At 39.5% G+C, this 27,711-nt stretch overlaps 3 protein-coding genes across 7 annotated transcripts; all 3 read left to right on the plus strand.

Moving 5' to 3' along the window:
• The first annotated feature begins 566 nt into the window (after nucleotides 1–566).
• On the plus strand, nucleotides 567–4,890 carry ube2d4 (ubiquitin conjugating enzyme E2 D4). Of its 2 annotated transcripts, none has more exons than XM_079361714.1 (7): nucleotides 567–873; nucleotides 2,131–2,194; nucleotides 2,337–2,368; nucleotides 2,464–2,541; nucleotides 2,673–2,778; nucleotides 3,171–3,264; nucleotides 3,398–4,890. In XM_079361714.1, the coding sequence occupies exons 1-7, from the start codon at nucleotides 850–852 to the stop codon at nucleotides 3,441–3,443; spliced, it is 444 nt and encodes a 147-aa protein (XP_079217840.1). In that variant the 5' UTR covers nucleotides 567–849; the 3' UTR covers nucleotides 3,444–4,890. The 2 variants fall into 2 exon arrangements, with proteins under 2 accessions (XP_079217840.1, XP_079217841.1); XM_079361715.1 differs by lacking the exon at nucleotides 567–873 and adding an exon at nucleotides 1,697–1,775.
• Nucleotides 4,891–6,754: 1,864 nt separating this feature from the next.
• dbnlb (drebrin-like b) lies at nucleotides 6,755–14,084 on the plus strand. 4 transcript variants are annotated; one of them, XM_079344096.1, is made up of 15 exons: nucleotides 6,756–6,951; nucleotides 8,390–8,445; nucleotides 8,676–8,788; nucleotides 8,877–8,951; nucleotides 9,247–9,396; nucleotides 9,883–9,960; nucleotides 10,264–10,415; nucleotides 10,529–10,583; nucleotides 10,746–10,817; nucleotides 11,079–11,202; nucleotides 11,531–11,650; nucleotides 11,956–12,030; nucleotides 12,244–12,302; nucleotides 12,395–12,482; nucleotides 12,742–14,084. In XM_079344096.1, exons 1-15 carry the CDS (start codon nucleotides 6,869–6,871, stop codon nucleotides 12,876–12,878), a joined length of 1,437 nt encoding a protein of 478 aa, XP_079200222.1. In that variant the 5' UTR covers nucleotides 6,756–6,868; the 3' UTR covers nucleotides 12,879–14,084. The 4 variants fall into 4 exon arrangements, with proteins under 4 accessions (XP_079200223.1, XP_079200222.1, XP_079200224.1 ...); XM_079344097.1 differs by lacking the exon at nucleotides 10,746–10,817 and having other exon boundaries at nucleotides 6,755–6,951; XM_079344098.1 differs by lacking the exon at nucleotides 11,531–11,650.
• Nucleotides 14,085–18,920: 4,836 nt separating this feature from the next.
• On the plus strand, nucleotides 18,921–27,631 carry arid5a (AT-rich interactive domain 5A; the record flags this gene model as incomplete). The annotated part of the gene is given in 8 exon segments (XM_079348793.1): nucleotides 18,921–18,967; nucleotides 18,969–19,039; nucleotides 20,159–20,232; nucleotides 22,313–22,475; nucleotides 22,563–22,615; nucleotides 25,199–25,296; nucleotides 25,374–25,533; nucleotides 25,621–27,631. Coding segments are annotated over 8 exon segments (1,905 nt in total). The 3' UTR covers nucleotides 26,860–27,631.
• Nucleotides 27,632–27,711: the final 80 nt, after the last annotated feature.

Below are 27,711 nucleotides of genomic sequence, written 5' to 3' on the forward strand. Positions count from 1 at the left end.
TAGTGATACTTTTTGTACATTGAGAGCACAGTTACTGAAGACAAATTTCTTGTCTAAGAATACACAGCCAATAAAGCTGATTCTGACGTCTTTCAGCTAAAGGTATGGTTTTATAAAGTGGCAAAAAAAGGTAAAACACTGGTAACAGAAACCATAGACTACTTCATAAAAATAGTAATTCATAATAACTTTACTTTATTAATCCAATGAGAGGAAATTCAGTTTACACTCTGATTAATGGATATAAACATACACATAGGCCAAAATACACACTCATGCAGATGTTGGAATATCAGGTAATATTGAGTTATAGCACTATAATTCAATTCAATTCAGAAAGGTTCATTGGTGTGAATGTAAAGTTTTAATTTGATGTCACACGAAGTGTTTTAAAAAAATTAAAATACCAATACAGATAATTAATAATTATAACTGAAAATCACAGAATTTGTATTTATTAAGACCATGTCAAAAAGGCCAAAATAAGTGTAATGGTGTAATAATCTGAGTGGATTTATTGAGCTGTGAAGCTGTGCTTGTCACTCGCGTTTTGAAACAACGAAATCTCGCGATAAAATCCGCGACTGTTGGCTCGGCACGAAGAGGACTAGGGATGAGAGTAGAGTGCAAATATATCCGTTGATGTAACGTTAGTTGCAGTAATATCGACACACAGTTTCTCGTATAGGTTGTTGTGGTAATTAAAAGCTTCTACTCTTATGTATGTTTGACGTAATTTTCGGCTTATTAGTAGCTCGGGATTTGTAAGTACGCGGCCACAGAAACCAAATTGTATGTGTAAAGAGCTAACTGTTAGCTGACAGGCTACCTAGCATAGCCATTGATGCAATGGCGTTGAAAAGAATTCAGAAGGTGAGTGTGTATTTCTTTTATGTTACTCTCTGTGTCTCGTTGTAAACTCATTTGACTGAATGCGAGAAGCTCCTTTATGGTAAACCGCCCTATTACCTTTTCTTGGTGTAACTTGTGTAATTTGTTGTGCTCCCTATAAAAACATTTCACAGACAAAGACGAGCTAACAGCTGCTGCTGGCTCGGTTGGTGCATTGCTACAGTAACTGCTGGTTATCAATAAACGAGGCCATTATTTTTCAGAGCCTTGTTTTGATTTTAATTTTTTTTTTAATTTAATTTTGGACGCTTGGTATCTTAGAAGAGTACTTCAGTAACGATGGTTAGCAGTAACAAAATAAGCTAAAAGGGCATTTCGCAGCATTAAGATAAGTTAAGGTTTTATTGGATTGACAGCTGGAGGCTTTATTTTTATTATTATTAATCTTAATTTCGTAGCTTGTCGGTTGTCTGTATCCTCGTCGTTGGTCACACACAGTCCAGCTGATGATTCGTCTGGTCGGTGAATGACAGCTGCTTGCTGGTGTTTCCATATATGGATTGGTAAATGGGCCACTGGAGCAGGCCACCGTGTGTATTTATATAACAGAATAGATACGCTTCCTTCCAGGACATGTTAATTAATGTGCTTAATTTAAATGTATCCATCTGTTGTTTTAATGTCTTTGCTCAGTGTCACAACATGTGTCATTTTGAAATGTCTATTAATCCTCCGCAATGTTGGTTGGACATATTCAGTTTATGTGGCTGTGTTATATTGTTAACATCTGCTGGTTAAGTCAGGTGATGACTAAAATGTTAATGAAGTCGTCTGTCCTGAAAGCATCTTTCACATGTTAGCAACCACTACTGCTAACATGGCTGCCAGTGCCAATAATGCTGCATCTTTGTTGTATCTGAAAGGTCAGGTAAGCCATTTTTACATAAAGTCAGACATAGTATGGATTAAGTTATAGTTACATATCTGAGAGGCAAGTCCCTGTTCCCTGGATCCCTCAAGATAAATAGAAGATTTTCCAAAGCAATTATAAATCATCCATTATCTTTGAAATGCTGCTGTTGTGTTGGGACTAAAGCACAATGTGTTTTCATGTACATCACCAACATCTGACAAATATAAAACAACCACACTTTGAACTGAATTAAAACGTGTAATTCGTTTTGCTTTCGCAAAGTCAAGAGTTAATTCAACTGACTTGTAAATTCAAGAAGATTTCATTGTTTGTTTTTATTTTTTGTCATTTTTTGGCTTGAATAGGAACTGTCTGACCTGCAGAGGGACCCACCTGCTCAGTGCTCCGCTGGACCAGTGGGAGATGATTGTAAGCTGTTTACAAAATAGCTCATTCACATCTTCTCTGAACTTAATTGTGCCCTATTGCCTTATTTATCTTATGTCAATATACATCCAGAGGTTGTAACCAAGCGTTTTTTCTAAATTCCTTTATTAATCTTTATTCCCAGTGTTTCATTGGCAGGCAACTATAATGGGTCCGGTAAGTGAAACTATATCTTGGCATGTAAATATGATTGAGCTGAGCAACAAAACCATGAAGCTTCTGTCCTGAAACTATGTGAATTCTATATTTAGAGCGACAGCCCATATCAGAGTGGAGTGTTTTTCCTCACCATTCACTTCCCGACAGACTACCCATTCAAACCACCCAAGGTGAGCCACACACACACGCACACACTTACTTACTTATTTACTTACTTACTTACTTTAATCTCACGTCAACTAACAAGCCCTTCATTTGAACATGTAAAACATATTCAACATTCTTTTCTGTTTTGTCACAGGTTGCATTTACAACCAAAATTTACCACCCCAATATCAATAGCAATGGGAGTATTTGTCTGGACATACTGAGATCACAGTGGTCGCCTGCACTTACCGTATCGAAAGGTAAGATTTATGCCTGTGTCACCCAGAGCATGTAATTAACCGGGGTATTTTTCACAAAGAAGATGGCTCACCCTGACTGGATGATGCAAAATGTACATTAGCTACTAGGATCAATATTTGCACTTAAACTTGTACATCATTTTGGATCATAACAATTCAAAGCAATGCACAGATTGCAACGCCCTTAGTAAAATTTGATTACATCTTTGATCAATACCCCTTGTCAAGATTGTGATCTGAAACAAAATGTGTAAAATCCCGACTTGCTGTGCTTGGTCTTTAAAAGCGCATTTGTCTTTGTTGCCTGAAGCCATGGCCAATAAAACTGTCTTTTTAACATTGAGATCCTTTTCATGTAAATGTAACACTTTGTTTGATTCCTTCCTCCACAGTATTATTGTCTATCTGCTCTCTTCTTTGTGATCCAAACCCGGATGATCCCCTGGTACCAGAGATTGCCCATACGTACAAGGCTGACAGAGAAAAGTGAGTGTGAAACATTCATGTGATTCACTGTATCTTTCCCCTTCACTCATTGTCAACATTGACTCGTTGTTTTTGAAGATAAGGCTCTGTATCATTTCTCTGACCAGTCTCCATATTTGCTTGTGTTTCACAGGTACAACAAATTAGCAAGAGACTGGACGCAGAAGTACGCTATGTGAGAACACTGGGGGAGATCGAAACACGAATGAGAACAAAAGAAACACGTTTGATTTGTAACTTGAGGCAAATGAGCAACAGAGGGGGGAAAAAAACTAGTCCTTTCTTTTGGAGGAGGAAGCTTAACAATGAGGTACAGTGCCACTTGGCTTTCCATGTGCTGAGCTGCTACCATGAGCTGTCCTTCATGAATGGAACTGCTGAGCAGGACCTGATGGGCTCCTTAAAGCAATCCCATATGGAATACCGGAAACTTTTCACAGCCCATACCGCCACTTTCAGACTTTAAACTGTTACTCCTGCCATTGTGATTATCACTATTAAGTTGCTATTTATCATTTTCACTGTCAGTGAGTCATATCGTCTTGCTAGTCAGAAGCAAAATGTTGGATTACTTTAGGAGATTTGGTCTCCCTTCATTTCAGAGGTACTGTCTGTGTCCCACTGGATGTCTTGTTCTTACTGTACTTCCATGTATTTAGTGGCCTTTCTGTGTTGTTATTTTTTCGGTAAATGTGCAATTGAGGCAGAATGTTCCCTGTTCAACGTAAAATGGTGCAGTGCCATTACCAGCAACAGATCTGTTGGCACATACTGTCTCTACCCCCAAACAATGTGAACATTTAAAGAATCATTGGTCTCTTTCTCCCGCTGCATCTCAAAAGCAACAGTATTAAAAGGTTTTAACTACAACTGATAGCTGCTTTCTGAAGCTGGCTAGCCCTTGAGTAGCGGTTTTGCTCCAGAGGTTGAATGTCAACTTCCGTTTTTGTCACACATGCTGTGATTGCTCTCATATCCCATGACAGTAACCAGCTACAGCTGGTGTCCATAGTGCATCAAATACTACTGTTTGATTTGTCACTTGTTGTGTAGTTATAAACACAGCTTCTCTTTGGCTACCCAAGCTGTGTGCCACCTCCTCAGTGCAGTTACTCAGGTATCTCAACATAATCATCAGCCTAAATACATGCAGTGACCATGGTGAGAAAGATGACCAGGGCTCATATCATCAGAACTACTTCAAATCTAACTAATCTTACTTCAGTGGTTTGTAAAGAAAACCTGTGCTTCCCTGAGGAGTTGGACAAGTAATTAAAGACAGATCAGCACTCCTGGTGTTCTTTCTGTTGAGGCCCTGATTTTCTATTTTCATACTGTCCTAGTACTATTATTTTGTCACAGATATGGTTTTTATTATCTCACTCCACTCTGTTGTTACCTTTTGATTTATTTTGAACTGTTTTCAAACACTACTTTTTCTCTGGATTAAAATGGCCTTTGCTAACAGCTCGTGTCACTTAAAATGGGAACTCAGACATTTAGAAGAAACTTGTGATTTGAAGAAATATGTTTTTTGTTGCTTGAGCTGAATGAATACATAAACATTCAGTGTACTTTGCTTTAAATATTTGGTAAAATAAAAGTTTGTCAAAATGTTTAAATTCATTTTGATTATCAGGTTTGCAAACTTTGATTTCATGTCGTGGCTCATCACATTTACAGCCAAACCATTCTGTCCGGGTACAAATCTTTGAGACCTTTGCATTGTATCTTTAAAAGCTTTCGTTTAAGGCCATTCTTTTTCTTTTCATTCAAGTCACCAAAATTCAAAAATATGATTGTGATGTGTCATAATGTACAATGTGATATTAGTTTTATGATCCATTGTGACCGAAGTAGTTAGAAAATGCTGGGGGGGGATTAATCTTGGCAGATAATGTGCTGATGCTGCCAATATAAAGGGAATTATTTGATGTTGGGAATCAATTCAGCTATTGAGGCATTAATGAGAGGAATAATCCAATATGGTCCACAGTAAAGCATGAAAATTATTGAAGCTTGATTGTAAAATTAACATGGTTTAGGCTCCAAATATAGTTTCACCACTATTAGCAGCTGTAGAAAAAAACTAAAAGGTGAAGAATTGATAACCTCTCAATGCAGTGATTGTTTTGCTGCTACACCACAATTGAAAAAGATGTGGGATAGTTCTAGTTCAAACTTTGTGTGCATCGTCGTTTGTTCATCTGGCTAATTTATTTATTTGAAAGCTGAATATCTTCCAATTGTACAACTGAATGCAGCCTCAATTCATCATGTGAGTGATGTGACATTGACTCCCTTTGTCCAGTGTGCTCAATCGTTTATATATAGGCAGCTTGGCATGCTTTGCACTCTGGTGAACCTTCTCACAGCCATTTGCCAGATATCAGGGATTCCGTTACAATTCATCTGCCTAACACCTCTGACTGAAATTATAGCCTTAACCTTCATTCTGTGTGTGTGTATATATAAAGAGAACATCATCATAAACTGTAAACTTGCTATCAGGGCTGTATCCCCCAAACGGGTGAGTCATTTCATCAGCAGACACTGAACAGCTGCTTGAACAGCACCAATATTTCTGTTAAAAATATCAGCCTGGCTTTCTGCTGAGTGCAGGACGAGCCTTTTGCATCCTTAAATCTCGAATATATATGCTTGAACTGCCACCATGAACGTCCACAAGTCCTCACATAGCCTACACTAAATAACTATAGACCTTGTCATTACATGAATAAAGTTCATTTTGGTTTACCATCGTCTGCAGTCATTTTTTGTGTTTTCATGCTGAAGAAAAAAAAACCAGTGGACAGATAAAACGAATCATGATACCTGTCATGAAAATGAATGTCTCAGAAGTCACAAAAAAATGAGTATGAACAAAGTAGTTGACCTTTTTTCAACAAAATTATCTTGACATCAGTTTATCAAAATAATACATTAGTTTCCTAAAACAACCTCGTATAGGCTATGTCAAGATAATGACTTAAAAGGGAGAAACTGTCAGTATAATAAGATACCTTTTGTTCCGTAGAAAGTTTCAAATGAATATATGACGGAGGTTTTCCTTATAATGGGCAGTCTATTGGTTTCCTATCCCAGTGATGAGATTGGGCTTCAGAGGAATACATTAAGACAAGCGGTGTATTGATTGTATAAAATGCCTTAAAATTACCATAAATAATGCAGTAAATTATCGGAACAAATACAGATAAACTGTACATGTCGTGTGGTTGTTTCTACTGAAAAGTTTACTGTTTAGGGTCGCTGCTCCCGATGGTGTGTTTGATTCACTGAAGTCTAATTTCAGGATTTTGCGGTGCTAACAAACGTCTTTGTACAGAGCGACCTTTCAGTGTAAAATAAACCTTCCTAAAGTGATGGTTTGGTGCATCTTCATTATTAAGTTTCACCAATTCATAGCTGGTTTAAAAGAATGAAAACTAAAACAAGCTCCGCTCTTCCTGTGTGTGCCGGTGACCTTATCAAGGATACCTTCACTGAATCGAGCTTCCTGTACAGGCTGCCTTATCATCGCCACTCCTCCAGTAGGAAGGGCGCATCCCGGATAGCTAGCTGGCTAGCTGCACTCAGCAAAACGATGGCAGTAAACCTCAGCAAAAATGGCCCTGCATTGACGGCTGCATTCAAAGAGGTGGTAGATGAAAAATCCAATACCAACTGGTAAGGAACAGCATTAATAAAACAGCGTTATCTTCATGCAGCAGGCGCTGTGTTAGCAGGGTTGTGTGCTAGCATTGAGCCAGTCGTCAGTAAGTTAATGTGAAACCACCGTGAGATGAACTTAACCTTTGATTTAATGGTACTCTGTTATACACAGCAGAACTTCTACTTATCAAGGTGTTGACAGCTGGAGTTAATTACAGCTGTGTGTACGTGTACATTTATCTTTTTATAAGTACCATAAGCCATAATGCTAAACACGAGCTAACAGAGCAGCTCCTAACATGTTTAATTAGGCACACTGCCACATTAAAAGGCCTCTTCAGTGATGTACTTTTAATCAGCTTTGTAGTAATTAAATAATGACTGTATTGGTAAGTCTTATCACCTACTTCCTGAGAAGATATGAGAAGTAAACTGACAGTCAAATCCAGGAACTTCCTCTTATTTAACACTTCTGTGAAACCTGTTGACTGGAGCTAGTAGTGTTTAAGGTTGACCTACATTTAATGATTAAATAGTCCAAAGCTGTAATTGTGCAGGGAGGTGTGTGAGTGAGATGACCTGAATAATCTTGTGAGTGATGCAGTTATCACCTACCTTTATTTGACGATGTTCAATCCTGATGCATCCAAAGATTCAATGACGGCTTCTTGTGCCTCCTTTTTTTGTCAAATTAATGAATGTAAGAGTACTTGTGAAAACAGCAGATCAGAGTTGCTTCTTTTAGTGACTTACTATTTCCAACTAGCTGTCCTCGGTTTGCTTTCATCTTCAAAAACAAAAACAAACAAAAAACAACAATACTGCTTACTGCAGAGTTTTAACCCAGCAGGTGTTTTGCTCCTTTTGGCTTCTTTCCAGAAGTCTGCTACATCATGCCTTTTATAGATTTGCATACAAATGTATTTTATGATGGACTACAACACTTGCCCTTATTCATTCAAGTTAACCTGAAATAATAATAATCTCCTATTTAGTTTATATTCAGTGTTTAGAAAAAAAGATAACTTCTCATACCTACTTAACCAAGAAAACAGTTTGTCCTCACCACACGTCATTAAGATTCATTTATTAACCTGAAGAGCAAATTCTTGTTTAAAGGCCTCCATGCTGATGAAAAATGTACCTTTACCGGAGAAAGATCAGAATTTGTAAATCTGTTTATATAATTCGTTATCAAGGAGACAGTACTTACAGGCCTGATTTAAGATAGGATGAAAACTGCAGAGAAACTTGTTTTTGTTCTGACTCTCATCCTGTGATATGTAACCTGTTGGAGAAGGGTCATGGGTGAAGGTTTCTTAAAATCTGTGTACAGAGCATCCACTGTTTAGTTTAGTGTTAACACACATCAACCTCTGAATCAGTCCCGGCCCTGTCCCTCTGTGTGATCTGTTCAGCCGGTTTTAGATTCTCCGTCTTGTGTTTTCCACAGGGCCTTGTTCACTTACGAGGGCAACAGTAATGACATCCGCCTGGCAGAGAAGGGGGGTGAGTAACTGAGTAGATTTTGCTATCACGTTATAATCTGAACTCGATATGATCAGATGTGTGCAGGAATTTCATTGTCAGCATACAGCTGCACGACTGGAACATCAGCACAATAGGAATGCTTGCCTCTGCTTTCTCACCCCATCATTTGTAAAGAGAAAAAAAAGAATCTGCAGTTACTCAACTAACCACAGAAACCATTTGGATTTTCCACAATGTTTATGTATCAGATGGAGGACTGGAGGAGCTGGTTGAGGAGCTGAACAGTGGAAAAGTGATGTACGCTTTCTGCCGAGTCCAGGATCCAAACTCTGGTCTGCCCAAATATGTCCTCATCAACTGGGTGTGTGCCGTAATGAACTCTTTTACATTCGCCTGTCCTCTTTGTGCCGCTGTCTTTTTAAACTTGTAGATTATTATTTGTGTTTCAGACCGGAGAAGGAGTGAAGGACGCCAGGAAAGGAATTTGTGCAAATCACGTCAGCTCTATGGCCAATTTTCTGAGGGTAACACTGCACTCACACGCTGAGTCTACTTTAAATGCACATTTTAATTTGGTCTCTAGGAGGTTATTTGTGCGCCGAATTGAATTTAAAGGATGTCTTACAATAAAGAAACACAAAGGAGAAAATGCTGCTCAGCAAGCTGCAGAAAATCTTTGAATAATGCACCAGCTTTATTGGATTAGTCTGAGTCATTCACACCACACCAGCAAACAAATATAAACAAACTCTGGGGTGGTGTGTGCATTAAGTCATTCAACAGAGCACTTTAAGAGCTTTTTATCCCTTGCTGTCTCAGGGGGCCCATGTCACAATAAACGCCAGAGCGGAGGAGGACGTGGAACCTGAAGCGATCATACAGAAGGTGGCCAAAGCCTCAGGAGCAAACTACAGCTTCCACAAAGAAGCCTCGAGCCGCTTCCAGGACAGCGGTCCTCAGGGCCCCGTGGTATGCAAGAGTGTTTGCTTATGCTTCATGAGAGACACATAAACAGAGGGCTAGATCTTAACTCTGCTCCCTAATCTCCTCCTTAAACATGGATTTGTTTTTCAAATGTTTGTTTTTTTCTCTTTTGTTTCGGACTGCCCATTAAGCCAGCACTTCTCCACACTGAAAACCGTTTGTCAAAACAAGAAGAAATATTTGGAAAAAGGAGGCTGAGAGGAATGACCTTAATTTAAAGAACAGTTATTTGTCTTTCCTGATTGTCAGTCATGCTGTCTTCACAAGTGAAATCAACCACTGTATAATATCTAATGGAGTATACAAAATGACTCCTAATGTGTAATCAGTAACATAATTCATCGATAATTTTACCAAATGTGTGGTTATCTTTTAAATATAAATGAATGGGTGATGACTGTGTAGTATGTAGTTGTAATTAAAAGATATGGATTAGGTTAGTGATCTGGAGAGTTCTCCTCTGTCGTGTAGGGATCAGTGTACCAGAAGACCAACGCCATGTCAGAGATCAGGAAGACCAACAAAGACACCTTCTGGGCTCAGGCAGAGGTAAGACGCTTCAACTTAGTGCTTCAAACATCTCTGACAAAATCCCGTCCTCTAATTCCTTATTTTTGAAGAACTCCGCACATTTCCCTTGGGATAAGCACTTTTGTGATATTTAACATCTAGTTCTCTCTTTAACTTCAGTCAGCCAATGTGTTTTGTTTGCACTCTCGGCTCAAGAAAGTTGGTGCTCATTGCTTTGCAGCTTTTTGATGTTCATTTACTATTCTAGAATATTTCTTTACGACCAAAGTCATTTTGTAAATAGAGTCGAACGCTGACCCTTCTGATCTGCCTGGCTTTCAGAAAGACGAGGAGAAACGTCGCCAGGAGGAGCGCCACAAGGCAGACGAGGACCGCCAGCGGCTGGAGAAGGAGAGGAAAGACCGAGAGGCAAAGGAGGCGGCACAGAGGGACAAAAAGGACAAGGAGAGAGCTTCTGAACTTGAGCAACAAAAGTAGGTTTCTGCTGAAGAAAAAACCCAGATAGGGACTTTTTTTTTTTAACAACAACTATAAAATGTTTCAAGTCCCACTTCTCACGTCTTCTAAACGCTTATTTGTCTAACAGGAAGTACCAGCAGAAGCTGGAGTCTGTGAGTAAAGAGCAGGAGAAACAACGCTATGTAAGTGTTTTACTGTCCCGATGCTTTGCACTATAAGTCAGTGGGTTCCCTACGTGAAGTCATTTTCACACCGAGCAGCTGAAATTAAGTTTAGGTAGGGCACACTTCGGTTAGGAAGGTAGCTAATATGAGCAGATCCAACATTTATACTGACATCATCAGGAGGAGCAGGAGGAGGAGCAGACGGCCCAGAGGAAAGCAGTCAGGAGAGGTGAATCTGTGGAAAAGGCCAACGTGAGTTCCCCTTCCCAAAAGAGCTCTCTTCTGGACAGACTACTCTCTTTGCTTGACCAAAACCAAACACTTTTCTTCTTCTTCAACGCAAAACGTAACCCAACTGTCTCTTTAGTCTTTACTGCTCAATCCGCTTCCTTCCTCTGTGATCATTTACGGACATCAGGCTCCCCTCAGCTCTGTTGTGCGTCTCTCAGCCCCCACATTATTTCTAACATGTGGTTTGTAATTGTGCATACTGTTCACTTTCTTTTTCTATAGGAGGCAGCTTCTGTCATCTCTCAGCGTGCCATGAACCCCAGAGAGATGTTCAAGCAGCGAGAGAGGGGAATCACTCCCAGCGACTCAGACGCCCCCTCTGCTGCCCCTGCCAGCCCACAGCCAGGTATCACCCGTGCACCCACAATGACCCCCCCCCCCCCCCCATTTATTCAAACTCTTAACTGGCCTTCCTGCATCACTGCAAAGCTCTGTCAGCCTCTTCTCTGAGGTCGCGGTAGGTGTGGTAAACGCTGGCTTATTCAAAGCCCTAACTCTCCATCAGACCGTCTCGTGGTTTCATTGTCCATCATGGTGTCTGCTCTTCTTCCGCTCAACATGTCTGCTCTGTTTTTTTTTTCTTTCTTTCTTTTCTCCTCTCTCTCTCTCTCTCTCTCGTCCATTTGTTCTGTATCTCGGCATGTTTCGGGGGCTCCGTGTGTGTCTCTGCTCAGGGCGTCTGCAAAGCCCTTTTCTGTCAAAGCCCATGTATGAGTCTGAGCGAGCCAGCTCACCTCAGCAGCGCCAAGCTTCTCCTGTGCCAGCAGGCTCCGCCTCTCCTGTCCCCGCCACAGGTGGGAGCTTACACACACACACACACACACAAACACTTCACCAGGATATGTACAGAGTTTGGGTGACAGCTTCATTCTTCAGTCCGCATGCTTCACTTCCTTTTGTTGTTTCTTTGTCATCCTCATCACATCCATTCAAATCATGAACTCAAGTCTTCCGTTCTGTTGGCAGAGAAACTTCCAGATTGTTGTTGTGTTGAGTTACTCGTAAAGAATGCTGTCGGTGTCGGTTTTCCGCCTGTGTGGACTTGTGTTTGTGTTCCTCTGTCTCCATGCATGTCTGTGCTTGTGTTTTGGGTGATAAGAGCCTGACGTGGATGATGGACAGTCCAGGTGTGAGTATGACGAGCCTGAGGTGACTCCCCCGGAGCAGCCTGAAGGTGGGGCTCATTTCACACAACCAGTCTCCGTTTTTAATCCCTCATGCCTTCGCTTCCAAAACCCTCCCATTTGCTTTTAAAGAAATGCTGTAGTATGCACATTCATCTCTACTAGTCAAACGGCGCTGCCAGGATCAGCTGCTGCCACCTGCTGGAAGATAGCAGACAGCTCAGTTAATGCACACTCGTTCTGACTGGAAGCTCTCTTTTCAGAGGATGGACCAGTTGCCAAATCCTTTATCCAAGAGGCAGCATATGAAGAGCCTGCTCAGGTGAGTGTTTTCCTTATCTGATCAGGAAATGCAATCACTGCTTTAATTTGAAAGGATCCTGAAACACATCTTTACCCACACTCCTCTCACAGGTGGAGGAGAATAACTCCAACGAGGTGACCGCAGAGGAGACGGCAGACAGAGGCATCTGTGCCAGAGCCTTGTATGACTACCAGGCTGGTGAGTTTCTACATTGGCAGGTCATTTAAAATGTACAGCTCTCCCAGCAGCCATGGTATAGTTATGAACCCATAACATTGAATCTCACCATAGAAATTCAAGCTGTACCGAGGCTAACGTGTCACTATCCGATGCATTTGGATTGAATAGCATTTAAAGTCTTGTTTATCTTTGGTGAGGAGCTACGGAAACGTCTTAATATTGTAATGAATGTTACCTGTACATTATTCAGTAACAATTTGCCGCTCTTCCTCTTCAGCCGACGACACAGAGGTCTCATTCGATCCTGACGATATCATCACCGGGATCGAGATGATAGACGAGGGCTGGTGGCGAGGCTACGCACCAGACGGTAACTTTGGAATGTTCCCCGCCAATTACGTTGAGCTCATCTAGCCCAGCGAGTCGCTCCAGCCCCCTCCACTGAAACCCCAGATTATCACTGTGGCAGCCCTGGCAGAGGACCGCTGCGGTAAAACAACACGCCGCAGTTAAGTCCTCCCACACCTGTGAGCGGCTCAGGCTGAAGCAGAGCAAATGATCCTCCACATCACGGACCAATGGTTGGACGGTAATCATGGTCCAGAAACTTTTAAAAGTCTTTCCTCATTTCAAGCAAGTGATTCCTTTTTTAATTTGTTGATGTTGTGAGCAACTGATGGCATAGTTTAGGGATTTGTGAAAACCCCTAGGACGACCAAAACTTAAGTCTCTTTACCTTTCAATGTGATGCAGTACGATATCAGCCTTTTGTTATGTCTTAAAATTGTGACGGCACTTCTAGTTAGCATTCCTTACAAAGTGACTTCAGTTCTATTTCAGGTATTATTATTATTATTTTTGTACTTGTAGCAGATGCTCCTGGACATTTCAGGGGGGGGACAGAAAACAAAGATGGTGGTACCAGCTATACAGTATAGTCGTTTTGCCTTGTTGTTGCCTTTCTTTACCAACAGACTGAATTATTCTAATTATTTGATGTGATTGAATCTGCATCCTGTGTGAATATCATACCTTGCTTTAGTACTGATCTGATTGTGGTTAAAGAGAATATTCAAATCAGATGTTTGCTGTGCTCTGGGTGGTCCACTTTAGTGGGGATGCGTCAAACGGTTGAATTCCTCTCTGACTGTGAGTTTGTAACGCAACGTATTTTCATTTCAAGTCCTTTCTCATTTGAACATATGAAACGTTCAAGATATCTAACATTTCAGAGTCGAGCCAAACTAAAGAATTAATAATTGAGATTTATTTATCGTTTTTTTCTTTCTCTCTCTCACTGGTCTGAGATTGAGTTTCAGTGTGAACAGATCTCCAATAAGAAGTGTGTGGTATCACAGCGCCTTGAAGAGGGGGGGATACATGCAGTGAGCTGTGACATTAATCTGAAAAGTAGAACCACATTTATGCAACTTTAAAATTGTTTTTTTTTTATTATTGAAAGAAACCCTTGCTCTTTTAAGCTTTTAGCTCAGTGGACAGAATTTAAAAATTGATCATGAATTTGAAAAAAGGGCATCATGTTTCCACTGCATTCATGTTTTTTTCCCCCCAGAGTCTATTGTAATGCATATTCTTCATAATAAAACAAACAAACAAGCACTGGTGTCATGTCTTCTCTTATAAGCTGGCTGTAGCACAGTACAGGCTACCTGCAGATAATGAAAGAAAGTCTTTAGGGATTTTCAGAGATCTAACAGGAACCCAGTCGTTCACACACTCAGTCTGTTCTCTTCAATCAGTTTCCTGGAATGAGCGAACAGCTGGGGAATTCACCTCTAATGCATAGGTTTCATTTTCACACGAAACATTGAATCTTAGTTCTGTCAATGACAAAAGATTTGCCCTGTAACTGAAAAATAGGATTGCTGTAAAAAAAAAAAAAAAACTGCATGAAAAAAGGGGTTTAAAGGTCTATCATTCAAAGCCTTGCTAACCTCAAAATTACTTTTATAATCTTTTTTTTTTTTTTTTTTTTAATGAAGTCTGTTCAAGAACAATGCATGAAGACTTATTTGTCTGCTACTTTGCCCTTATTTTAGAGACAGGATGGAGTCAGAAATCAGGGAAAGACAAAGGGAAGAGGAGCAGAAGGTCGGATTCAAACCCAGTCCGTCTGCTTTGAGGACCACAGCCTCCGTACATGGAGCCCGCACTAACCACTATACCACCATACCACCAGCACCTCATGCATTAACACATTTGATGTCTGTATGTGAGTGGATACAAATAATACACATTTATTCAACTACCGGTAACTTGTATTTGCAAAGAAAGGTCACTGAGATACAAACCTAAACATTTAGCTTAATGTTATGGCATTTGTCACAAATCAAAAATTATTTTGTGAAACTTCTTTAGAATATTGCTCAACAAGTAGCTGTGGTATAAATCCTCATTGAGTCCTTCTGCAATCAAATGTGGCAATCATTTTTAAAAAGAAATGTGCTTTTTTTATGCTTATTTTTCCTTAAATAGGTCTTAAATGTTCAATGTTAAGCATTTAAAAAATGTAGCTGAAATTGTCATTAGATGTCCGGTAATATTAGCCTGTCATTAAACAACTCAGTAATCAACCCCATCATTTCCACCCACACATACACTATGAGAAACTCATGAGAAGAATATTCCCTCCCACTCCTGACTCTTTACACCTCTGCTATCAGTTGTTTTAAAAAGAACATTTTTACTTGTAATTCTTTTATTTAGGAGAACTTCATTTATCTCAATCTGCGCACAGTTGCTCGCCATCACTGGAATCTTACCACAAATTGAACTATTGTTCCTATGAAAGTGACTCACTTCAGACAGGAAATCTTCTCTGCGTTGGATTCACAATATTTTCTCCTCTTTGTTCTCATTCACACCTCGCTGCCTTCACCTCAACCTCATATGTTTGTGTCAGTGAAAGTCTGAGATGAATATCTGGGGATTTTCTCCCTCCGAACAGCCTCTGTTTTTGCTCATCGTTGCCTCATTTGTTATCAGCTGCAGGAGAAAGAATACTTAACCAGAAATCTGCAAAACAACAGAATTAAAGTATGCGGGCTCAAACATCATGACCATAAAACTGCATGAATGACAAACTATGAATGTAGCGGTGAATATGTGATCTTATCTTACACCTGAAGCCTTTTTATAAAGTTCATATTGTGACATTGATTTCAACTCATGTACCATTCGTTCTCACTTTGTCTTCACTGAATTAAAGAATCAGATGAGTGTAACCTAATAACATTATTTCTTCACCCCTAAAGCAGGGTTTTAATATCACTTCTCTCAGATTCTCTCACCATTTCAAAACAAAAACTTGTATTTCCCCTCTGAGTTTTGAACAGCCTGTAGATATTTGGTTATTTTGACATTTAAATGTTAATCATTTTGAAATGTCACACTCTATCCGCAACAGATGGGGGAACAGGGCATCCCCTTTTTAAACAGATCAAAAACAAGCGGAGGATATGTGGATTGTGTTGAGCGCAGCTTCATAACTCGTGAGTATTTCACATCACCACATCTTTGTGATAGAAAAGAGATTGGGACAACGTATAAAGTTGTGATAAAATACAGTAAAGGTGTGAGAAATTATCAGACAATGGTTAGGTGACACCTGAGATCACTGTCCTCTTTAAGTCTAACATTGACCCACCATGACTGACAGAGACTGGTAAGGACAACATCTCATAAGACAAGTTCCACTGACTCATAACTGCTAAAGAAATAGCTGACCGTTTTATTTACTCATTTCGAGTGGAATCAACTTCTGCAATGTCCTGGCATTTTATTTATAGCTTCAATATTTCAGGCAACAGCAAGTAGAAACTTATTTTTTTTTAAAGAAGTAGGCCTTCACCTCTTCCTGAAATTGTAAAACTTAAATCCTGTATCTTCCAGCCAGTCTAAAAATGACTTTGAACCAACATATGAGCTCTATTAGAATCAATGTCTTTATCATTAAAAAAAAAAAGAAAGTCAAAACTAACTTTAATAGACAGAGTATCAGCAGATCTAGTCTCGTTCTGAGTTTTAGCACTAAAGCACTTTAATCATAAAAAAACGATTCGGTCTTGTTTAGTTTTGTATTTTGTATATTTTCAGAGTTTAGATTTTCTTGTTTTTTTGCTTTAATTCTTTCCTGGTGTTGCTTGTTTCCCTTGTGTGTTTCTTAATGTTTCCTTGTCTTTAGTGTTTCCTGTTTTATTTCGTAATTTCAGATCCTTGTGTTTCACTATGTCATAGTGTTTTTTTCTGTTGCTCATCCTGAGTTCAGTTTTCAGTATTTCCTGCTTTATGTTGTATTTTTCCCTGTGTATCATGTCTATAGTGTTTCTTCCTGTCCGTGTGATTCCCTCCAGTTTCCGTCGCCCTCATTGTTCTCCTATGTGTCTTATTTGTCACGGAGTAGCAGGCAGGAAACAGGGAGGAGGACCCAAGTGCAGAATACATTAATTTATTTTAACAAAAAAAAGGCAAAAACAAAAACTTACTTAGAAAAACCAAAAAACCACGACGAGGAGAAACACATTGAGCAGGGAGAGGAAACAACAGGCCACGACAACTGACATCCGACAAGACAATACAATGAACCGACAAGAAACTGAGGCAAACACAGAGACTAAATAGACAAGGGGTAATCAGACGCAGGTGAGACTAACGAGACAGGTGAGGAACATCAGGGTAATCAGAAAGGCGGGAAACACAAGGAACAAAAGGACACAAGACCAGAACACTGAAGACAAGTACAAAGTACAACTTGACACCGACACCACCAAAACCAGATATACAAAATAAAACAGGAAACACTAAAGACTAGACTTAAAACACAAGACAGGAAATAAACTAACAGGCAACATAGAAGAACACAAGAATACAGGAAAACACACTAGGAACATAGATACACAGAACACAAGGGAAATAATGAAAACTAAAACAGGAATAAATACCGAACAAAACCAAACCATGACATTATTTGTCTCACCTGTGATTCTTCCACTCTGAGTCAGGTCATTCATCTTGCTACCCGTGTATTCTGCACTTCTCTCTGACTCCCTTTGGTTCATTTCTTGTCTTACTTTGTGTAGATTTTTTTTGTTAGTCTTTAAAAAAGTAGCCTTGTGTTTGCCTTTTTGTTTTTATATGTAGTTTCGGTAAGTGGGTTCTGTTAAATTAAACCTGACACCTAAATCACATACCTAATAATCTAGTAACTACCCCTTGCTGTATTATATTTCTACATACAAGCTACTCTTCAGTTGAGTTAGGATAGAAAGATGTGTAGAAAATTCACGAGATAACACTTTGGGGATATTTTCTGTCGAAACATAAACGTGTTTTGTACGTCTAAATACAATATCAATTCCATGTCCATATAACAAGTTTTTTGGCCAGTTAAATTCCCTAACTTAACTTTAAAAACTGAAATGCAGTGTCGTGTAGCGTAGTGCTGTGGCTCAGTGGTGGAGTCGGTCGTCTCTTAACCTGAAGATCGTGGGATCAGTCCTCCTGCAGCCATGTTTGATGTGTCCTTGTGCACTGAACACCAAGGTTCTTCCGCTGCTTTGTCTGGAGCTTGTGAATGTTTATGAACTGTGTTGGTTGTTACTGATGGACACTTTAAACAGCAGCAACTGTCATCAGTGTGTGGATGTGTAGGTGTGACCTGTGGTGAAAACCCCCCTCCGGTTTGAGCAGTCAAAAGACGTGCTATACAAGCAAAAGTCCATTTACAAAATGTGTATCATTTGGTTCTGAATCAGCAATGTATGTAACACATCATCTTCCTGCTCCACGAAATACTTCACGTTTTCTCAAGCACTGATGTTTTCTGGCAGGAGTCGATTAAATCATATTCTTAAAACACAGTCATGTAATAATGAAGACATGTGGGAAAGGTTATTTCTGCATTTAGACAACTTTAAAGTTTAATTTGGACATCAGTTTTATTTTGATTTACTTCCTCAAATGCAGCTATGTTGTTGACTCAGAATCTGCAGTGCACACACTTTAACCATAATTACACTGGTCGATTAAAAAATATTGTGTGGCATAATAAAAGAGTCAAAAACCATATACTAGAGTTTTATTTCTTTCAATCAATCTATCTTTATTTGTATTCATAACAAGTGTTATCTTAAGACACTTTACAAAAAGCACGTAAAGGACCTTACTTTGTTAATATTACAAAAGACCATGCTCATCGTTATGTTTACAAAAAGAAGGTAGAAACTTTCCTTATATTTGTCGCTTACAACATTGTTAACAGGACATCCTCTTTTGTGATTTTAATCAGACAAATGTTACACAGATAGCTGAACAATACTTTGAACAATATGCTGTTTCTGTGTGAAACAAAGAAGATGAAACCAATGTGACACTTGAGTGCCAAAAACAGACACTCAATTTCCCAGACTCAATTGCTGTTGAGCGATCAGTCAACCAATGAAACTGCTCTGTGGAGAGGACTTCCTGTTTGGTGGTGTGAAGTTTGAGGGCGCCGCATGAACTACTGTCACATAACAGTGTGAGACCGGAGACTGGAGGACAACTTCTGGACATGGGTGAGAAATGTTTTTGAATCTTTCATGAAACAAGATGCTATTCTTATACAGAGTCTCGTTCATTAAATACAGCAGGGTAAATGCTGCGTTTAGTTATTTTAAAACTGATTTGTATTGACACTTCATAACCTTGATTTTACAATAGATTAAAATCTGAACCTTTACAACAAAAACAAACAAACCATTTATACTAATATGATATGAAAAATATGTTTTTGAAGAGATATTTCACATACAAATATTTTTTCATTTTAGTTTGGAGTTTAGTTTAGGATGTAATCATTTTTAAGTAAGAAAATCTCACAATATTTACGATTGTTGTGTGGTACAAACCGAACATCTTATTTGGCACAGAAAGAAACAAGAGCTTAAAGTAAAACATTGGTTAGAAGTCTTACAATTTTGAAAATATGTGTTCAGCTTGTGAAATGGAGAAGTTAGAGGCGACTAAAAGCAGAATCAAAGGTTCAAGCCACAGCTCAGGAAACAAGAGATCTCAAAAGAGAACCATATTGGTTTCTTGCACAAATGAGATCACTGTGGGTGCTGGGCTGATACGGTCAGTTCCTTCTCAGAATCACAATTCTTCTCCAAGAATGTTTTTTAACGTTTTGTTTATTCACGTAAAATGCATAAACTGAGCCCTGACTATCGATGATATTGGAGTAATATTCAAGTTATATTTCTTGTTTTTAATTGTTTTTCTTAACGCAGGACAGGGAATAACACTTTGTTCATTTTACCTTTATTTCTTCAGACATCTCAGCCTTGCCAAATACAGTTGTTTGTGTGACAAGATCACACAGTGAAGCACACAAGCGGTTTTTATTTTTTGAGGAGGAAGTGGTTTTGCAACTTGTGGTTTAATATCAGATTCAGTTGACAAAATGTCCTTCAGATTGTGTTTAAACTAATTTCAAAATCACAAATATTACAGAAAAACTTTACTAGAAAGATATATTTTAATCTTTTAATTACCTGATTTCTGCAGTACAGTTTTAGTATTTTTTTTTTACGTTTCTTGGAATAAAGAAGAGCTACTTTCCTTGACTGAGGTTATCTGAATTTTTATTTCTACAATTCTTTAGTATTAAAATGTTGTTTTCCTCTCTTTGGTAGAAGCTCCAGAGGACGTGGGTGAGACATCTGAACAAACAGCAGCCAGTGATGAAGAGCAAGGGACAGAAAACAAGGTACTAACCTCAGTCTGTGCTGATGAAATGTCCGTTACAGGCTTTGCAAATTTCATCATTTACAGTTAATCTATGACTTCAGACATGACTCCTCAAAGTGAGTTCTGCCTTGCCTTTTCATTTCCCTTTTTTTGTTAATTTGAAACAGAGCTGAAATGTCTTCAGTGCTGATTGTGTGTGTACAGTTGTTTCATCTTGATGCCCTATTACGAAATGAAAGGAATAAGTGATTCCGCATCATATTCTCAGAAGGCAGCGAAAACGCACGCATAAAACCAACACATAAAACATGCAATATTTCATTGCACACATACGGAAACTGCAGATGGCCCTCACAGCCTCGGTTCTGGTAACTACAACGCAAGGTACAATATGAGAAAGTCAAATTAGCTCATCAAATTTCCAGGGCTGAAGAGAGTTGAAAGCAGAGTGGTTTCTGTGGTGAGTCCCGGCCTGATGATTGCATCAATCCAACATGTTACTTACAATCATTGTGAGAGTCACATATCAACACTTTAACATTAATCACCCACACAGATTTCCAAAAAATATCATCTAGTGGAAATTGACTGAGTGTTTGACAATGATATTTGTTATTGGGTGGAGAGAGAGAGATGTGCAGAAACAAGGCCAACCATGCTAAGCTAAGAGTGAAGTTGTTTCCTGTTGTAAACCCTGATGCCTGAACCTGAACATTTTATGAATCACATCTGAGTCCTTCATCAATATTGGGGCTTTTTATGCAAAATTCCAAGTTATATTCTATTTCCACTTCTCTTTCTTTTTTCTAATTCACCATCTTCCTGTTAGTTTTGATCACCGTATCCTGCCAATATCTTGACTTAAATAAGTCCTGAAATAAAAATAAAACAGAGTTCCTTTGCGTTAGCTGGGAACAGTTCAAATGTGTGGATTTGCTTAACTGTGACTCAGTCGGAGATATCTTGGTTAGAGGTCTGCACCTTCACTATTACTCATTGTAGAGGACTATTTCTCGGAACCAGGAACCACATAGAGGAACTTGATTCAATATGAAACCACCTTGAGTCGTTATGTTGTACAAGAACTGCCACAGAAATAAAGCAGCTTCAACCGTGGTGATTCAAAATAAAATATTGACACTGTCCATTGTGGTCTCTTTTGACATCAATTCTTCTGAAATTCATCGGCACAACAGAAATGTGAGACATTACATTTAAATATATGCAGGGAAAAATACTGTAGTCTCTAATTCTACTGCAGTGACAGAAGTGAGTAAACAACTATTCTGAGCTAGTGTTCACGTCAGAATAAATATTACTGTTGAAAAATGGCATTCAAATGACACCAATTGAGGTTATGCTGTTGGCGTTTATGAGAAGATTCATCGATAACTTTAAGAAAATAATGAAAAAATTTTTTGAAGCTTCCCTCCAAAGATGATAAAAAAAGTATTCTTTGTTAATGGTCACTCTTCTGTCTAAAATGTTCTTTGTTCGATACTTCTTTTAAGAAATGTTTCGCACTGATGGTTCAAATTCTGCATGCCTCCACAGTTTCATTTCTGCTTTCTTTCAAACCACAAACAGTGACATTGTCAATTTCTGACACTTCACTTCTTGGTAGCCCTGGTTTAATACTTACCATATAAGTTCTGGGTATTTTAAAACCGTCATATAGTGACTGACAAGTTCTGCAGAAAAAACAGCAAACATGGTAGTTTTTTTTAACACAATTACAAATCACCATTTGAATTCAGATATTCTAATCAATCAACACACAGATTGTTTAATGCACTTTCTGTATTAAGTCCTTATTTTCTTTAAGTGACATTTGTGATACCAGCCTCAGACGTCTGTAGACCAAAAACCCCACAAGTCTGCTTCTTTCTCTCCAGACAGGATGTGAGGTTACCTTTTGAAAGTAGTGGTGAAACCTGACTCTCTGATTTTGCATTTCATTTCAACATTCACGTCCTTAGTTCGTTTTGTTTCAACTGTAAAACTGGGTTGCAATGGTCAATGTCTCATTTCCATGACTTAACTCTTGATGCAAAAGACATTTTTTCCCTCCTCTAATGCATTTACTTTCTCCATGCCAGACCTCTTCCTCTGTCATTGAGATTCATGACTCTATGACTGAATGTGAGGAAGAAAACCATTTAGTGCCGACAGAGGAGAAGGCATTTGTAACAAGTCTGCACAATTTCATGAAGGACAGAGCTACACCCATAGAGCGGATCCCACATCTGGGCTTTAAGCAGAGTGAGTTTCTAGTTCTGTAATATGATCTGAATATTCATAGGGAAGTTATATGCAAATAATATTTGAATATGTTTTCTCTTATTCCAGTTAATCTTTGGAGGATCTACAAAGCTGTGGAGAAACTTGGGGGCTATGATGCAGTAAGATCAAAATTCAAGTTTTGGTGTTAAATGACTAATGAAGCACAATCAAGTGTTTGCAAGCGTCAAGGGGGGAAACAGGCTTTAGGTCTAGTGACGCAGAATAGTGGTTCCTACCACAGCGAGCCTCATTGAAGCTGCTGAGGCGCTGATGTATCACCACCCATGCTCTGTTGTCTTTGATGTTGACACCGTGAGAAAGCTCAGAAAACAGAAAACGTTGAAATGGCACAAAAGCAGGACAGGCGGTCTTCACTGCTGCCATCCTCACTCACAACGTATCAGTTTAAGTCTCGCGCATGTTTATACAGTCATAAATAAGCAGTGTTCTGTCAGTGCTGAAAATCAGCAGGCACAGCATTGAGAGGGGAACCAGGCAACTCCCTTCCACAATTCAGCCTGACATTTAAAATAGTAAATTCTAAAAGGATTGGAAAGTCCTGTACAACGTCATCGGCTTATTTGAGGCCCCCTGGTGGAAGCAGAGCTTTCATTTTTGAATGTTTGAAACAGTTGTTTGGAGTTCATGTGTGAAAATGGCTTCATTGATACAACAATGTTTATTCACTCCAATATATAAACCCATCAGCAGAAAAAGACACTCTAGGGATATAGTTAAAGGACAGATGTGCTTGAGGCAGCTGTAGGAAAGGATAGGTTCAAGCAGCGTTTCTCAATTATTTTCTGTCATGCCTGAGGGGACAGAAATTTTTCCACTCTTTTCACTCCTGTCAGAAACTTCTCTATACTTAAAGTTCCCCGTGCCTCTCGCGCCCCACCTGACACAACGACATGGGTCATTTATACAGGAGAATGCAAAACCAGAAGACTCAACTCAACTCAACTCAACTTTATTTATAAAGCGCTTTTAACAGCCGTAGCTGTGACAAGTAAAACACTAACAGGGTTAAAACAATAAAAACAATAAAACACTAAAACAAGAACAGAGTCTCATGCTGGGTTAAAAGCCAAAGAATAAAAATGTGTTTTAAGATGAGTTTTAAAAATGGACAGTGAGGGGGCGTGTCTTATATGGAGAGGGAAGTCGTTCCAGAGTTTGGGACCGGCAGAAGAAAAAGCCCTATCCCCTCTGAGCTTCCGCTTACACCTCGGTACCTCCAGGAGCAGCTGGTCAGCTGACCTGAGGCACCGGGCAGGAGTGTAGGGATGGAGCAGCTCAGAGAGGTAAGGTGGGGCGAGACCATTTAAAGATTTAAAAACAAATAAAAGAATCTTAAAATGAACTCTAAAATGCACAGGCAGCCAGTGGAGGGAGGCCAGAATTGGGGTAATGTGCTCCCTCTTTCGTGCTCCGGTTAGGAGGCGAGCAGCAGCATTCTGAACTATCTGGAGCCGTGCGAGGGAGGACTGGCTGACTCCGACGTATAGTGCGTTGCAGTAATCCAGCCGAGATGTGACGAAGGCATGGATTACTGTTTCAAAGTTCTTTTGTGAAATAAAAGGCTTCACCTTTGCCAGCCGCCTTAGGTGAAAGAAGCTGGATTTAACAGCTGCACCAATTTGCCGATCCAATTTAAAATCGTTGTCCATCTTAAAGCCCAGGTTTGAGACTGTCGGCTTCAAAAAGTGTGCCAAAGGGCCCAAGTCAACAGTGGGGGTTTTAACAGAGCCACTCGGGCCAAACACCATCACTTCAGTTTTGTTGTCGTTAAATTTTAAAAAGTTCAACAACATCCACGACTTGATGTCTTCAAGACATGACAGAAGTGGATCCAGACAAAAGGCATCTTTCTTTTTCAGTGGCACATAAATTTGACTATCGTCAGCATAACAGTGAAAACAGATATCATTCGCCAAGAGGATGTCATTGAACACTTTTAATAAAGCTGACTCCGTGCTATGTCGTGTTTTAAAACCAGACTGAAAGACCTCCAGGACATCATGAAGACAATGATGTCATATCGTTTTAAAGGAGCGATGTGAGACTCTGACACCTTTGGATTCAAACAGCATTTTAAATTGCAGTCCAAATTGAAGATATTGGTTTAAACATATCCATGTTTAAACAGCTCTGTGTCAGTCTTGAAACCAAACTCTCTCCATTTTTCAAAAGCATCTCCAATATTTGTCCTTTTAACTTTTCCTGGTCATAAAGCTTATTAGAAAATGCTGAGGCTGTGTAATTATATATGAACCATTTCGCTTGTCCTCTTTCATCACTGCAACACCTGTTTGTCTGCCATTTGCCTGGCAAACAGATTGAGGTCACAATGTTCCTGTAGGGGTGCCTCCCTTCTCTGGATAAAACAAATACACACCATTCCAGAATGGAATTCAAACTTAGAGGGAGCACTACTGACTGCTGCATTGTTTTCAGAGAAGCCAGCACTTGAACGTAGCATTTTCCTTCACGTCTGATGATATAGAGAGGTCATAAATACAAATAAAACGTTTCTTGTTAACCGCATATTAGAATGTATAAATAAAGATGCTTGAACTTGTCTTTACGAGACTTAAAAAAGGTTTTAATGAAGCACCTGTATTTGATGACCTGATGACAAAAGCAACAATGGCTGATGTGCAGCTACAAATGTACATCTGAAACCCTGTGTCATCCAACAGGTGACAGCAAGACGTCTTTGGAAGAAAGTGTACGATGAGTTGGGAGGAAGTCCGGGGAGTACGAGTGCTGCAACCTGCACACGCAGACATTATGAAAAGTGAGGATGATTCTTTTTCCTAACCTGTCTATTCACTTTCTGAAAAACAGATTTATGACAAGAAATGTATTTTTTAGGCTAGTGCTACCCTTTGAAAGACACATTAAAGGAGAGGACGACAAACCTTTGCCTCCCAGCAAACCACGGAAGCCATACAAGAGAAGTTCAGACGGCCAGGTCCACAAGACTGAGAAGAAGAGGAAAAGATGTCAGCTGGATAGTGAGATGGATTCTGAGGTAACATAATTTCTGTGAACATGTCTCCAAAAAGTTAAAGGTATAAGTGTACTATTTGTGTTAAACATCCTCTGTGTTATTTCATAGATAGAGGCTCAGAGAAGTCCAGAAGCTACCTGTCAAAGTGAAGCAGTGTTACATCCTCACCGGGCTCTCTGGACCTCAGATCAACACCATCTGGAAAGCGCTCAGCCAAACAGGTCAACCAGCAACCTTTGCACTACCGTCTATACTCGCCTTGTCCCGGTCCCCACATCTAGCCTCTGGCCTGCTCATGTCCCAACCACTGCTGGGGAGGTCATCTCCCCTCTGGAGAAAAAGAAGCGAATGGCTCAGGCTAGTCTGAACGTGCCCATGAGTCCTCAGAGCGAGGACAAGGAAAGGCCCTCCGTCATTCACTGCTCAGGCTCTCCATCCCGAGCTTCTTCCAGCCACAACTCCTCCGATGGCTCCCCGTTGCCTTTGTCTTCCTCTTCTTCCCGCAGCCCCTCCCCTTATTCTGTTTCATCGGAGGATGGTCCTGTGGAGAGTGAAGGTAAACCTGCATCTTCCTCTGAACTGACCCAAAACTGTTCTAGCTCTGTGAATAAAGCATCCAGCGGTGGGGGTGAGGGCAACAAGACTTCTAGCTGTACACATATATCCAAAGACACAGCCAGAGAGAATAAAGATGATTCTTGTGCCAGCCCTGAATCTGTAGACCCTATTAAAATCGAGATTAAAGACTCAGCCTGGAGGTCAATCCATAAAGGAAGCAACAAACACATCAGCCATTCAGTGCCCTCCCCCTCCTCTTATAGTGTAATATCTGAATGGCCAACATCTAACTCTAGTTTTACCAAAGTAATTCCAAAATCTGTGCAACTTATGCGGCCTGCTCCTATTCGTCCGAGTTATAAACTCCACCAGGACAAGTTGATCCATCAGGTGGACTCTCTGATTTCTGCCAGGAAGCAGAACAACACGGCTCCTTGGATTTATCAAACAGAGAAGAGGGAAAAATCCAGGACAATGTTACAAAAAGTTCATTCCACTCAGCAGAGTGCGTCTGCTTCTTCCACCAGTATGCCGATGTCACGTGTCCTATCAAGCGTTGACAAATCGGTGAAAGACTCTCGGCACTATCCATTACACCCAGCCTTCTTCCCCAACAGAATGAGACTACCTCAATCTCAGTTTTTGTATCATCATCTCCCAATGAGCCCAGCTCACTCTGCTCTCATTGGATCCGCTGTTTACCCTTACTACCCCTCAGTCCCTCTTTTCAATCCTCAATTAGGATATACTCTGCCTGCCATGGGCCAAATTTACCGTCAAAAAATGTGATTGTTTTCCATTTAGACTCCTGACCTAAAGTTATAACTTGAAAAAAAAGAAGTTCATTTTTATTCTGAACAGGCAGCGTTGGAGTTATTTTGGTGAAGCCTTATTTGCATTTAAAACATGTAAAGAACATGCAGCTAAGAAGGGTTTTCTACACACAAGTACATCAATCAAATATTGTTTTTCTTTTTTGAATTGTGTATTATTTTTATATAGTTTTGTTGTTTTTGTTTTTTGTGTATTTATTAATAACACTTAACAGATGAACAAAAATACAAGAGATACATTACTTTTCTCCATCAAACAAAACATCATACCACTAAACCCCCTAAACTCCACCTACTAATCCATAGTTCCAGACCCTCCTTATCCCCACTTTACTCTTCAAAAAGAAAAATGTCAGTCACTAAACTTGTTATTCAAGATATTGTGAAAAAACATTGTTTGGATTGATTTTGGCAACCCCTGTGGACAAGGCAGTACCGGACAGTGCAAACCAGTGTACACATGTTAAGGTCTGTTATGAGAAATTTGCAATATATGGATTAAAAAACAACCAGTTATATGATGGATACAATTATTATATTCAAATCACTGCTTGTGCACAGCAAGCACTTGCACAAATTAGACACCTTGTATTTAAAGCAGAGAACCTGCTATTAGTACTGTGTTGTAAAGACAATTGAGTGTAATAGTTATGTGTTGTGTATATTGTATTATGGTCTTAATGTCATTTATATATTTACCAGAAAATAAAGCAAAACAAAAGTTCAAATCATGATGACGTGTAATGAATATTAAAACCTTTGGGCCTTTGTTTTCAATTCTAGAATGGTACATTATACATTATACATT

Source organism: Symphodus melops (genome assembly GCF_947650265.1).
Source record: "Symphodus melops genome assembly, chromosome: 1".
Lineage (NCBI taxonomy): Eukaryota > Metazoa > Chordata > Actinopteri > Labriformes > Labridae > Symphodus > Symphodus melops.

Bases quoted from the DNA above. Each gene is read 5' to 3' on its own strand.
- ube2d4 (XM_079361714.1), top strand. From the start codon at position 850: ATGGCGTTGAAAAGAATTCAGAAG. The intron at 2,542-2,672 runs GTGAGCCACACA...GTTTTGTCACAG, and splicing joins ACCCATTCAAACCACCCAAG to GTTGCATTTACAACCAAAAT. The intron at 2,779-3,170 runs GTAAGATTTATG...CTTCCTCCACAG, and splicing joins TGCACTTACCGTATCGAAAG to TATTATTGTCTATCTGCTCT.
- dbnlb (XM_079344096.1), top strand. From the start codon at position 6,869: ATGGCAGTAAACCTCAGCAAAAATGGCCCTGCATTGACGGCTGCATTC. The intron at 9,397-9,882 runs GTATGCAAGAGT...TCTGTCGTGTAG, and splicing joins GCGGTCCTCAGGGCCCCGTG to GGATCAGTGTACCAGAAGAC. The intron at 10,416-10,528 runs GTAGGTTTCTGC...TTTGTCTAACAG, and splicing joins TCTGAACTTGAGCAACAAAA to GAAGTACCAGCAGAAGCTGG.